Raw genomic sequence first — 14389 nt, 5'->3', positions numbered from 1 at the left:
TCTCACTATTTGAATGGTGAGTTTTTTCGGTAACTTTAAAAAGGAACTTTTTTCTATCAGTTCCCACAAGCTGGATCCACTCACTCTGGCTGCTACTCTACCACAAGATCTGTGAGCTGTCCTCTCCATGCGGTACCCTAGATGGTTGTTACTATGCCTGGTGCACACACATCTCATTCTGAGGGCCCTGTGCACTCTCACTCCGAACAGGCAACAGAACCAGATCCCCGCGCTCCAGTTGCCTCTTGGCCATTTCTTTCACACACCATCCTCTTTAGCCCAGTAAATCAAAGTTCCAGAAATTTGTAATTTAGCAATTAGATCTACATGTTAAATTCCTAATCTACAATTCCTCCACACAACAAAGTCACTGCCAATTAATAAAGATTTAAACTGTCCACCTAGACAAGACAAAATGGACCCAGGCCACCGGGATCTGGATCAACCTGCTGATGTCTCCATCTTTATTTTCTTTCCCTCCTCCCTCCTTCCTAGACTTTCCCCTTATCCTCCCCTTCCTTCTCATCCGGTGATAGATAGGCTTCCCCTTATCCTCCCCTTCCTTCTCATCCGGTGATAGATAGGCTTCCCTTATCCTGGACCCCCTTGCTGCATAATGACATCCTATACTGAATTAACCTATTTTAACAGGAAAGATGAATAAAATTTGATGTAAGAAATAATCTTTCCCCAAATTTAGCCTTGTTGGTATGTATGATTCTGATCTCTATTCTGTTAGCTGTTTTTAGTATGCATATTTTTTTCTTTTAAAATAAAGTGGACCCCTATTGTATTTTCCACAAATAGTTTTTTAGCACTCATGTTGTATGTGTTTATCGTGGCTTTGTTTCTTTAACTTTACCTAATGCTCTTGTCTGTGTGAACTTTTCTTACAGGAATGATTCCTCCTAAGCCGTTAATCAGAAGAGACCAGATGGAAGGGTCACCCAACACCTCTGAATCGTTTGAGCACATGGCTCGATCTGCGAGAGATCATGGAATTTCGCTTTCTGAGCCTCGAGTGATGTGGGGGTCAGACCCCTATCATGCTGAGCCTCAGCGGGCAGCTGCCTCCAAGTCTACTGAAGAAACTGGGGATGCAAGGTAATAAGTCATTTAGAGAAGTAAAGGTCTTTCTGGGTGTCAGCAGTATCACTCATGGACAGAGGTGTTTGCCGTTAAGCCAGATGGCCAGAATTTGATGTCTGGAACCCATAAGTGGAAGGAAAGAACCAACTCCCACATCTGATCCTCTGATCTCCACAGATCATATCATGACAAAAGCTCTTCCCACTCTATCAATACCACATTAACATTTCTTTAAAAGATCATTCTGATTTAATGTGAAGCCATGGATGTGCTTCACTTTATCTTTGTGCATATTTTCTCTTTTTCTTGTATTATATTTTTAAATCAACTAGGGCAAATTACTTATAAAAAACAGGAATTTGCTCTTTTGGGGGGGGGGGTTCTGGCCAGTAGGATGATAAGATTCTTGTAGTGGTGAGAAATGATAGACCTCAGTCCTTAAGAGAAATTATGTAAGACCACAATTTAAAGCGAAATGATAGTTTATAACGAACAGTGGTGTGAACTCTGATCTGTAGCCAGATGGCTAGTGTTTCTTTTATAGGATGTATTTAAATGATTACAATGTATAGGTATTTGTAATTGACAAATAGATAGACTTGCTCTATTATATTAGTTATACTAATTAGTTATACTAATTAGTATATTGGTGCATTAGAAGCTCTTAGCGAAATGGTCCAAACATTTATGTAATTGAGGTTTTAGCACCCATTAGATAGATATAATTGTATTACTGTCTGCAATTACAGATACAAAGCTTTATACTGTGTGACTGAAACTTTACCCCATTATTTAGAACAGCATCTCCACCTTTCTGACTGCCCTGAGCCCTCTAGTAATCTTCATTCTGTATTCTTGAATGAGCTTGGTTGTTATATTTGTACCCTTGATACAGTTGTTACCCAACATTTACCTGTGCTAGTATTTCACAGTTATGTTTTCTTATTTTCCAAGTAACATTGACATATTTTCTTCATTCACTCAATTATATAGACATTCTATGTTCTTCTCTTGACTAAGGTTTTTTATTTAATTCAGGAATAAATGTGCACTTTCTACCTAGAATTCATTATTTTCATATTCTATTCTTAATCATTTAAGTTCAGGGGACTGTGTTGTGGGAATAATGCAGCAGTGTTGAGGTATATGTACATATAAGGAAGCTTGTTTTGTTGGTCATACCTTTGAATTCTCATTCTCACACAGGCCTGAAACTGCAGTGGACCATGAGCATTTGACTGCTGCTTATCCTGTAGAACAGAGTCAGTTAGAAACTCACTCAAAAACAGATGTTGCTAGAGACTCAGCTGAAGCAGAAGGACAAAAGTGTTTAAGCAGATCCGTGGAAGATGTAAGACCTCACCATGTTGATACAAACAGTCAGTCTGCTTGTTTTGATGCAATCGATCAAAAGAGCCTACCTACTCCTACAGACGAGCGGATCTCTACACTGGAAAGTCAACCTGCCCGAAAAAGAAGTGTTTCCCACGGCTCTAACCATGCTCAGAATGCAGAGGAACAAAGGAACGAGCCATCTGTCAGCATACCTAAGGTCACCAGCAGATGTACTGATTCCAAAGAAACCGTAGAAAAGCCAGAGGAGAAGCCAAGAAAAGATGGCTTTCTGCGATCTTCTGAAGGACCTAAACCAGAGAAAGTCTATAAATCTAAATCAGAAACTCGGTGGGGTCCAAGACCAAGCTCTAACAGAAGAGAGGAAGGTAATGACAGGCCTGTGAGAAGGTCAGGTCCCATTAAAAAACCTGTACTTAGAGATATGAAAGAGGAGCGGGAACAGAGGAAGGAGAAAGAAGGTGAAAAGATTGAAAAGGTCACTGAAAAAGTTGTTAAAGCAGAAAAAACAGAAAAGAAAGATCTTCCTCTTCCTCTACCACCTCCAGTTCCAGTTCAGCCACAGTCATTGGTTTCACCACCAGTACAGCCAGAACCAGAGAAACTACCCTCAACAGAAACGTCAGCTTTGACTCAGAAGCCATCTCAGGATGAGAAACCTTTGGAACCTGTTGTCAGTGTCCAGGTAGAACCTATAGTTAAAACTACAAACCAACAAACTGTTGCAGCACCAACAGTCAAAGAAGAGAAGCCACCTGAGAAAGTCATCAACAAAGATGTTGGAGTAGAAAGACCTCGCCCAGACTCTAGAGCGGCAGTGAAAAAGGAGCCGCCTTTACCTGCTAGGCCCTATTGGAAGGAGGCCAGAGATAGAGATTGGTTTCCAGACCAAGGGTACCGAGGCAGGGGCAGAGGCGAGTATTACTCCAGAGGTCGGAGCTACAGAGGCTCTTACGGAGGGCGTGGCAGAGGTGGTAGAGGGCACACCCGAGATTACCCTCAGTATAGGGACAGTAAGCCAAGAGCAGAGCATGTGCCTTCCGGACCTCCCAGACAAAGAGAAGAGAGCGAGACACGCAGTGAGAGTTCTGATTTTGAAGTTGTTCCCAAAAGAAGGCGACAGAGGGGCTCAGAGACCGACACAGACAGTGAAGTTCATGAGAGTGCAAGTGACAAGGATAGTTTAAGCAAAGGGAGACTTCCCCAAAGAGAGGAACGGTCCGAAAACAAAAAACCTGTCAAGCCACAGCCGTCTTTTAAGCCTGAAAACCATGTCCGAATAGATAATAGGCAATTAGAGAAACCTTACATAAGAGATGAGGAGAAGTCTAAACCAGGTTTCCTTCCAAAAGGGGAGCCTACAAGGCGTGGCAGAGGAGGAACATTCAGACGAGGTGGGAGGGATCCTGGAGGCCGGCCATCCCGCCCTGCTACCTTAAGAAGACCGGCTTATCGGGACAATCAGTGGAACCCAAGGCAGGCAGAACCTCCTAAACCTGAGGATGGAGAGCCACCAAGAAGACACGAGCAGTTTATGCCCATACCTGCAGATAAACGACCTCCAAAATTTGAGCGAAAATTTGACCCAGCTCGAGAGAGGCCCCGAAGGCAGCGTCCTACCCGACCGCCAAGGCAAGATAAGCCACCTAGATTTAGACGGCTGAGAGAGAGAGAGGCTGCTTCAAAGACAAATGAGGTGTTGGTACCCACAAATGGCACAGTTAATAATGTTGTTCAAGAACCAGTTAATCCACCTGTGGACATTTCAGGAAATAAGACACCAGATTTGTCTAACCAGAACTCTTCAGATCAGGCAAACGAAGAATGGGAAACAGCCTCTGAAAGCAGTGATTTTAATGAGAGAAGAGAGAGGGACGAGAAAAAAAATGCTGATATGAGTTCACAAGCAGTTGTAAAGACTGGAGAAAGTGTTTTGCCTCCAAAAAGGGAAATAGCAAAGAGAAGTTTTTCTAGTCAGAGACCTGGAGTTGATCGCCAGAATCGTCGTGGCAACAATGGTCCACCCAAATCAGGAAGGAATTTCTCAGGTCCTAGGAATGAAAGAAGAAATGGCCCACCATCAAAAAGTGGGAAGAGAGGGTGAGTACAGTAATTTAGATTCACAACACACCTTGAAAGAAGGTACACAAGGTGCCGGGCTAGATAAAAAGACCCTGTACTCCCCAATGCTGTAACCTGTTAGGTAGGCTAAGACACTTCCTCTAAAAGGGCTTTCTTGGAGATAATGTATGGAGCTTTGGAAGTCCTTGTATATCTAGAAATGAATGGAGTTTTTTATTGGGAAGTGCTCCTGTGCTAATGAGTAGCTCTCCATTCTTCGTTTTTCTCCAGGGGTGTTTGAAGGCTTGAATGTGTTAAAGCCCCATAACTCTGGCACTCTGCTGTTACCTCAGCATCCTCTGTGAATTGTCACCATAAGTTATATTCCCTTCTGGAGTTATCTTAGACCCAGAAAGCCAATTTCTAGCCACCAGGCTCACATGACCAGCATGAGTCCTCTGGCAATGGATATTAATTGATTTCTGAAGAAGTTTTGTGCTTGAGGGTGTAGTAACTTAGTTGGTAGAAGTGTTTACCTAGTACTGCACAAAAGTAGGCATGGTGCTTACATGACATCTCAGCATTTGGGAAGGGAGTGCGCAGGGCAGTCAAATTCCAAGTTATGGTTCAGAGACAGCCTGGGAGATGAGAGACTCTGCTTCCCACAAAGAGAAAAAAAAAAAGAGTACAGGATATTTTACCACATAGTATGCCATAAGCATTAATGGGGTGGTGGCTATTGAGGCTAAGAGCACTGATAGAGGATCTTCTTCTAGAGGGTCTAGGTTTGATTCCCAGTACCCATATGGTAGTTAACTCCAGTCCTAGGGGATCCAGCTCCCTCCTTTTGCCTCCCTGGGCAATACATGAGTGCAGTCATAAATGCAGATAAGCACCTGTACACATAAAAATAAATCTTTTAAAAGCATTGTTTAGGAATTAGCACAGTGATACAGGTAATCTTAATTTCATAGTTGAATGTAATTAGTATTTTCAAGCAAAATTCTAGAGTAAGTTTGTTTAGTTAAAATTCTAGGCCAAGTTTGTTTTCTGACTACCTGCTCAATGTAAATTTCATTTTGTATATTCAAGAATCAGGGTAACAACAACAAAAGCAACACAATAAGTATTTAGCCAGACCAAATTATTAGAATTTCAAGTACTACTTAAAATCTTGATCTGATTTTTGTGTTGTGTAGATCGCAACAGCTTTAAACTTCTAGAAATTCCAGTGAATGGTTGTAGTTACAACAGAGTTTTAAAGGGCCCATTTGGAAGGGATGAATTCATTCTCCAACTGTTGCGAGTCATGTCAGACATTCAGTAATCTTTTATCTTGAAGTTCTATAGACTGATAGAAAGTTAAACAGTAAGCCCGTTTTTGTTATGTTTTCATCTGGGAATTTTTTAAAAATAAACTTGGAATTGTTATATTAGGGAACAAAAACTAGGGATATATTCTTTTGCCTTTGAAGTGAGTTTTCATATTAAGGGTGTTTTTAATGTTTCCATCAGTACATAAATCTGATTAAACTTTAATGTGTATATATGTCAAACAGTGTAAACACAATAGAATTCTGTTTTAAATTCTATTTTTGTATGCTGCCCCATTTTAGGAGCTGATCTAGTCCTGATTGGATTACAGAAGTTCTTTTGCTATATCATATTGTAGCTCGTTTATAAAATGTTGGACAAACGAACCCGGTTACCTCCTGGGGATAATTAGAATACTAGACCTTAACTTTTGGGAGACCTTCAGAGACCTGGGCTGCCATATTGGAGCATTAGTTTTATTGAAGGTCACAGCTGCTGAGAATGACTGGGTCTTTTTCAGTGCTGTCTTAGGAATGACTTTAAAACTGACAGGAGGGGTTGGGGATTTAGCTCAGTGGTAGAGCGCTTGCCTAGGAAGCGCAAGGCCCTGGGTTCGGTCCACAGCTCCGAAAAAAAGAACCAAAAAGAAAAAGAAAAAACTGACAGGAGACACGTTTTTGTTTTGTTGGAGTATGTCAAAATTATCTCATTATTTTCTTTAGGCCATTTGATGAGCAGTCCTCAGGCACAGCTGGTGTTGACCCTGTCAGTGGTAACTCTGCACATCACCAAGAAGGGGTGCCTAACGGTGCAGGACAAAAGAATTCCAAGGATGCTACTGGGAAAAAGAGAGAAGATACCAAACCCGGCCCTAAAAAACCAAAAGAGAAAGTAGATGCTCTCTCACAGTTTGATCTAAACAATTATGCAAGTAAGTTCCAGATTCTTCTGCTCTCCTTCTTGGTGAATTGAAGCAGTACTGTGAAAACATAAGGAAGGGGGGTGTTAGTAGGCATTTATGTTAGACATAGAGACTGATCACAATAATGACTTAGACTAAAACAGCACTAACCTTTAGTATGTTATGAACACTGGGTACAATTTTTGTTAATGATACTCCAGGAAGATTTCACTGTTCTCTTTGGGAGGGGTTTGAAATTGATTAAACCAGTAAAATTGCAAAACATGCTTGAGAAAACACAGAAAAACAAACATTAAGTGAAAATTCTAAGTTAGAACTAAGGTGATTCTGAACGTTTCTTTTTAAAAAGAAAAAAGTAATAGTCAATACAAGCAGAGAAGAACAGTGGGAGACAGTGTTTAGGCAAATTAAGGAAGCTACAAAATAAACACATATTAAATATGATGGATAATAAGCAATAAGGAAATGTCAGGTACAGAAATTAGTACAAATTATCTCATGCTAGATGGTTTTACTTGTAATAGTATATTTGTCATTTATTCAGATGAGACCAAAGCTAAACGGTGACTAAAACTGGGGTTTCTTAATGAGGTGGTAATAATGGAAGGTTAGGTGAGGTAGTTTTCCTAATTTGAGATGTAGTTGTTGTCTTGCTTCTAATTGTATGTGGTATTTTGTTGTTTATTTTTATTAAACCCTTGTTTGTTTAACTCAGCTCTCAGACATTATCTCTAGACCAATGGTTCTCGACTGTGTCTCAGTAGGAAGTTCAAATGCAAGTTGTCCTCTACCAAACGTATTGAATACGGCTTTGAGAACTAGAATTTTTGATTCCAATGGGGAGAAAATGAGGAAGAAATAACTGATCTTAATTGCATGTTTAGGAATTTTTAGCTGGATTATTTAGAAAAGTGATTTTCAATATAAGTGGTTTTTCACTCTGAGACGTTTGGCAGTCACTTTTACTTGTCAGAACTGGGGTGAGATATAACTAGTGAATATAGAGGGACAGGCCTGCCACTAAACATTCTAGTGTATAAAATAGCCAGACCATATCTGCAGTTATAAGGATATTACCTCTTCTCTCAAAATACCTTGTGTTCTCTGTCCCCTTTTTGTGCTGATGTGAGATGGATGAATGATGAGGTGGCATGGCTAGGTATGCTGTTAGTTACCACAGCAGAGTTACTTCAGTGGAGGCATTGTGATACCCTAGTTGATGTGGTAAACAGCTGTCAGGTAGCTCCTGGACAGCCGTTACCAATAAGCTGAACAAAGAAATGACCTATGCTTCAGGCAGGATGACATATGTTTTCACTGGATAATTAATGTCATGGAATTTAAAATTAAGCAGTATATTTTTCCACTTAATATTTTTGGCCCATAGCTGGAGTAGCCCAGGCCCTGTTATGTGAAAAGCTGAAGTGGATGTAGGATTCTGGTGTTGGTCACGTGTGGTAGCCCCTTTAAGGTGGAGAAACATGAGAATTGGTTGCATAGTAAGTTCTAGGTCAGTCTGGCTTACAAAATGAAACTTTGTCTCAAAACAACAGTAAATGATAGAACTGTGGTGAGTTCACTTCATCAGTCTAAAATATTATGATACCCACAAAAGCTAGTTTTAATGTTTGTTTTACATTTTTCCTTGGTCTGTAAATAAAATCTTAATAAAGAAAATAGAATTGTAGGTTCTCTGCAAATTCCTTTAGTATTTTATATCTCTAGCCAAAAGTCACATCTCTTCTGGCTTTCAAGCATTATTTAACAGATTTCGATTTGCTATTCTGTCTACAGGATAGTAACTTTAGGCAAAATTATGATTTGAAAATACATGACAGTAATAATTCCCACTTTGATCACATGTATATGAAGCAAAGTACTACTGTTTGGTGAGCATTACACATTTCTGAGGCTGAGAAGGCATAATATACTTTTGGTTTGTTTTTATTTTCAAATGTGTGTGGAGAGTGGAGCTCACGTGCCTATATTTGTTTTGAATTATAAGGAAGGGAAAAGTTCTACTGGAAATGGTGCCACATATGTATAGTCCCAACACTTGACAGACCGGTCGAGGCAGGATCTGGAGCTCAAGGCCAGCCTCAGCTGTACAAGTTTGAGACTATTCGAGACCCTGTTTCAAAAACCTGAATGGTCTTATCTTTCAAAGCATGCTGTTTTAGGTTGTTTTTAATCTTGTCTATGAAACTTTTCAGAAAGGTAAAATCACTTCAAAATTTGCTAGTCCATTCTGGGCCCCCTTACAGGGTAGGAAATAAGTGATGCTCTCAAATGAAAAGGAATCTGTCTCCACACCTGCAGGTGTTGTCATCATTGATGACCATCCTGAAGTAACTGTAGTTGAAGACCCCCAGTCAAATTTGAATGATGATGGCTTTACTGAAGTTGTATCTAAAAAACAGCAAAAGCGGCTACAGGATGAGGAACGCCGAAAGAAGGAAGAGCAAGTTGTACAGGTTTGGGCTTTTGATCGCTAGCTTTGTACAGTGAGGCCTGGAACTTAGTAGCAGATGCCCAGGGTTACTGTCTACTCAGGAAGAGTCGAGTGATTATCTTCACACCTGGGAACTGGGGTCATTTTAAAATGAGATGTTAATTACTATAGCTTGCTCTTTTCCTTAAAACAGACCATAGTTGATTTAATTCAACACTATATCTTATTTTTTTACTAATTTGGTTTATGGTAAAATTCAGTTTGTTTTAAATTATGCTGGAAATTGAATGAACACAAGTATCCTGATTCAGAAGTAACTTTTTGTTTGTTTGGTTGGTTGGTTGTTGTCAAGGTGTCAAATTTACTTTAAATTTTGTCGGTTATTTTACATTTTGGGGGGGAAGAGTAGGCTCATGTATAAAATTATATCCGTCCATATTTGCCATGAGCCCTGACTTCTTACAGTTTGTAATCTCATTAGTGCCCTGAGAGTGTCCAAACTGAAATAGCGAAGTTAGTAGTAAGTTCTAGAAACAATAGTAAGTAGAAATTACATATGTATACTGTTTCTTTGCGTGACAAAATAAACCTGTTTTTTTAAGGTATGGAGCAAAAAAAATATAGGTGAAAAAGGAAGAAGTCAGACTTCTAAGCTTCCTCCAAGGTTTGCCAAAAAGCAAGCTACCGGGACTCAGCAAGTTCAGGCCCCACCCTCTGCACCACTTCCAGTCTCTTCCTCAGCTCCAGCCTTAACATCCCCGGCACCTGCAGTTCCTGCATCCACCCCAGCGCCAGTTCCTGTTCTGGCATCAGCCACAGCTCTAGTTCCAGTGTCAGCCCCAGCTCCGGTTCTGACTTCATGCCCAGCTCCAGTTCCAGCCTCAGCCTCAGCTCCTGTTCCAGCATCCACTTCATCTCCAGTCACAGCCTCTTCCTCATCCCAACCGTCAGTCCCGGCTCCGACTCCTATCCTGGCCTCAGCCTCAACTACAGTCTCCATCCCTATTCTCGCCTCTGCTTCGATTCCTATCCTTGCTTCAGCCCTAGCACCAGCTTCAGTTTCTTCTCCAGCCCCAGTGGTCTCAGCTACAGCCGTGCCATCTATTTCAACACCAGCTGCCCCAGCCTCGGCCCCAACAGCCTCAGTTCCACTTGCCCCAGCCTCAGCTGCATCCACTGCCCCAACCCCGGCCTCAACGGTACAGACGCAGACACAGAACCACAAACCAGTCCAGAGTCCACTTCCACCTTCAACACCATCTTCAAAGCAGCCACCACCTTCGATTAGATTACCTTCAGCTCAGACATCTAATGGCACAGATTATGTAGCCACTGGGAAATCCATGCAGACTTCACAGTCACACAGCTCTCTAACAGCTGAGTTATGGGATAACAAAGTGACTGCTCCAGCTGTGCTCAATGACATTTCTAAAAAATGTAAGTATGCAACAGATGTATGGGGAATAAAAGGACATAGAAGTACTGACATTTGTCTTATATATATCTTATTTAAGTATTTGAGGTTCTCTTAGCCCCCCCCCCAGTCGTTTATTGTCTCTTAATAGGAAGCAATAACCTTAGCTTCCTTCCTTTTTTTAGTAGTTTAGTTTCCTTTATTTCTATAAAATAGGGTTACAGGATACTTTCTTACATTGAGGTTTTATATCACCCCAATTAGAATAGGTATTATCAGGAAAACCAACAAATGACAGTTGAGGAAAAAAGAGAAGAGACACTTATGTACAACTGGTAAATTAGCTCAGCCATTGTGAACATCAGTAAGGAGATTTATTTTTTTTTTTAAAGAATTACCATAGGATCTACCTATTGCCTTCCTGGATGTCTGTCTAAAGGGATTTAGATCAGCAGAGAAACTTGTATATTGATTTTAACAGTATGGACAATGACCAGGATAAGTAATCAGCCCAGATGCCCATTAACAGATAAATTAATAATGATCTAGTATATATAACACGATGGAATTATACTCAGCCGTAAAGACTGATTTACGTCACTTACAGAGAAGTGAATGGAAGTGGAAATCCGACTGTTAAAACAGTCATTCAGGAGAACAAGTGTTTTCTGGTTTTCTAATGTGAGCTCTAGGTTAAGTCTGAGTAGGGTGCACGCATGGGTGAAAATAAACATAAAAGGGGGAACTAAGGTTAAAAGTGTGGTTTTCTCAAACTTGTCTATAAGGATAGGGAAAGAGAAGCAGTTAACACACCTAGAGAGAAGGGCAGCATAGTGAAGTAAATGGAGAACATGCTGTGTGGATTAAAAGATGATGATAGGGATGGGTAAAACAACCTTTAAATTGGGCTGCCATGGAGGGTGGCCATTTGAGACTCTCTTAAGTCAGGCAGTGGTGGTATACACCTTTTAATTCCAGGACTCAGAGGCAGAGACAGGCAGATCTGCAGAGCAAGTTCCAGGACAGCTAGGACTACACAAAGAAACCCTGTCTTGGGGAACAAAAATAGTCTGTGATGTAGAGAATTGTTTTATTGTGTGACCACGGTTGTAATAACGAGTTGAATGTACTAGACTTCAGCGTCTGAAGTTTAATGGTCACATTTCCTCTGGCTTCTTTTTTAGTAGGTCCTATTAGTCCACCACAGCCACCTTCAGTCAGTGCATGGAATAAGCCCTTAACATCATTTGGATCAGCAACATCATCAGAGGTAAGAATAGACGTACTGGAATAGATGTCATAGTTTTTTAATAATTTCCAAAACTTCACTGTATCTAATTAATTCCTAGAGGCCACTAAAACAGATTAAATTCATGCCCAGAATTTCTGCTCTATTGGGTATAGGTTGGATTTTTTAGTACATTTATATCAAGTACCGAGATGATACTAATGCTGCTAGTCCTCCATATTTATAGGGTGCTAAATGTTAAACATTTTATTCTAAAATCCAGAAAGGACCTTGTAGAGAACATAATACAGTCACTATTTTCCAGGCTTGCCTCATATTCCTATCTAATAGGGTAATTATAAAAAAATTTACAGCTTACTGTTCTAACCATCCACAATATTGGTCAATGGTTATTCATTAAGTGAATGAACATTTATGAATATTTTTGATATCCCAGCTAGTCTCCTTTCTGAGTTTACAAAACTGGCACAGATAAGAGAAGCAAAAGACCCCATGGGAGAAATCAGCAGACACTTGTTTAATCAAGATGATAGCAAAGAATTTTTCCAAAGTATGTGGAGGTAGCTTAAAGTGACCAACATAGTTTAAAGGCCAGGGGATCCTACTTGTGTGTCCGTTTTGGTTGAAGATTTGGAGAAAATAAAGAAAGTAGGTTATTTAAATACCTGAGAAAAAGTCAATTCCCAGTTAATAGAATAGTAGTTATGAAAGCCATCAGGCAAAAACAAGTCTGATGGGGCTGGAGAGATGGCTCAGTGGTTGAGAGCACTGACTGCTCTTTAGAGGTCCTGAGTTCAATTCCCAGCAACCACATGATGGCTCACAACCATCTGTAATGAGATCTGATGCCCTCTTCTGGTGTGTCTAAAGACAGCTACAATGCCCTGCCTATAAGTCCTATGTATAAAGTAAATAAACCTAAAAAATTCCACAAAAAAAAAAAAAAAAAAGACAGGTCTGATATATTCAGAGTAGTTCAGGAAAGTCCAAGTGGCTGGAGGGACCTAAGAGAACAACAGGGGCTTTGGAAAGCATAGAGAACCATTGCAAGGTGTGATGCAAAGGAGTGCCTGGGTATGCATACATAAACTGTTCTGTTAAGAACTGCCTTGTCTTGTGGGTAAGGGAGTAAAGATTACAGTAGATCAAATGATGAATGTGGGATGTCAGGAGAAGGTGAGCCATTAACCCAAAACTGACTATTGGTGTGAACAGGAAGAAAGAAAAAAAATTTAATTAGTTTAAAATTAGCAAGGGTTGAGGATTTAGCTCAGTGGTGTAGAGCACTTGCCTACCAAGCGTAAGGCCCTGGGGTTCGGTCCTCAGGCCAGGGGGGGATTTTAAAATGAGCAGATACAAATGGATTGTGATTAGGTGTGAGGATAAGATGTTATTGTCTGGGTTAGAGTGCTTACTGCTCTTGCACAGGACCCAAGTTTGGCTCCAGCACTCACAGCAGGTGGATCAAGCTGCCTAAGGGATCTGCTGTCTCTGGCACCCATTGGCACTGGTACTCTTGAGTCCACATTCCTTCCTCCACATGCTAATAACACCAAAATTTAAATGGAAATGTCAATTAGTAGTTGGCTATTAGAGTGTGTAAATCAAAGAGTCTGATTGAAGATTTTACTTGCAAAGTCATCTGCATATCAGCATTCATGGGATTGGATGAAATTACCAAGGTAAGATGAATTATAAGCTAAGTGTTAGCTCAGAGAAAAGTGGTAGATGCAGTTACCAGCTGACAAAAGAAGTATCTGGGAGAAAAGAAGGGTGGATCATTGTGTCTAGTACTGCTGCTGGGGCAAGTGGTACATGTACTGAATTGGCAGAAAAATTAATGCTATAGGGCCCATTGCTGACACTGACATGGAAACACATTAGCATAAAATTGAGAAAATAGAAGAGTAAAGAAAGCTTCAGGGTGCAGTCATTCACTACATAGAATTTTGGTTGGAATGTCACTTGGAGGACACAAATAGCGTGGTGTGCACATAAGCTATCATCTGGTGACATCATAGTAGTCTTAGTATGCTATGATACTTGCAGAACAAAAAAATTTCCTTGTGATGTATTTCTCAGAATGTGTCTTGTTATGCAGTTTGATCACAGTTACACTGTAGGTCAGAGTGTGGGTGTTTTCTCTTTCTAGAACTCTTCCTGTCACCTTAACTTCCCAGTATTCTCACATAGCAGGTCTGGAGTAGGCCCCATTTATTTTGGTATACAAGTTCTCTGGGGAACTCTAATAATTCAATAGTCACTGTGCTTCCTATTTGAGAGCCTTTATTTGATATGTATTGTATTATTTAATTTGATATTGATTGGCTTTTTTTATGATTCATCATAGAGTGTATTTCTTGCAAAGTCAGTTCATGCTGATTTGAAGGGGACAGTATGGGAATTTTGTTTTTTTGGCTACAGAAATTCTGCAGGTATTCTAAAACCATGTGTTTTGTTAGTTATCTTATTTATCTTTCATAGTTTGTTCATCATCCTCATGTTCTTTGCAATTTCCAGCTTTTTAAGTTAACA

General features: G+C 40.3%; 1 protein-coding gene across 11 annotated transcripts in view; it reads left to right on the top strand.

Annotated features, from left to right (window-relative positions):
- Positions 1-14389, top strand: part of Prrc2c (proline rich coiled-coil 2C) — a 67505-nt gene that overhangs the window by 34270 nt on the left and 18846 nt on the right. For 10 of the 11 annotated variants that reach the window (XM_032915315.1, XM_032915311.1, XM_032915314.1 and 7 more), the window contains exons 15-20: positions 897-1104; positions 2296-4542; positions 6540-6748; positions 9059-9213; positions 9794-10628; positions 11790-11875. In XM_032915315.1, the coding sequence (XP_032771206.1) occupies positions 897-1104; positions 2296-4542; positions 6540-6748; positions 9059-9213; positions 9794-10628; positions 11790-11875 (3740 nt within the window). The remainder of the gene's footprint in view (positions 1-896; positions 1105-2295; positions 4543-6539; positions 6749-9058; positions 9214-9793; positions 10629-11789; positions 11876-14389) is intronic. The other variant, XM_032915306.1, reaches the window with a different exon arrangement.

The sequence above is a fragment of the Rattus rattus genome, chromosome 10, assembly GCF_011064425.1.
Source record: "Rattus rattus isolate New Zealand chromosome 10, Rrattus_CSIRO_v1, whole genome shotgun sequence".
In the NCBI taxonomy this organism is placed as follows: Eukaryota; Metazoa; Chordata; class Mammalia; order Rodentia; family Muridae; genus Rattus; species Rattus rattus.
Note: the sequence above shows the minus strand (reverse complement) of the source record. Positions and strands in the feature narration are given on the sequence as shown.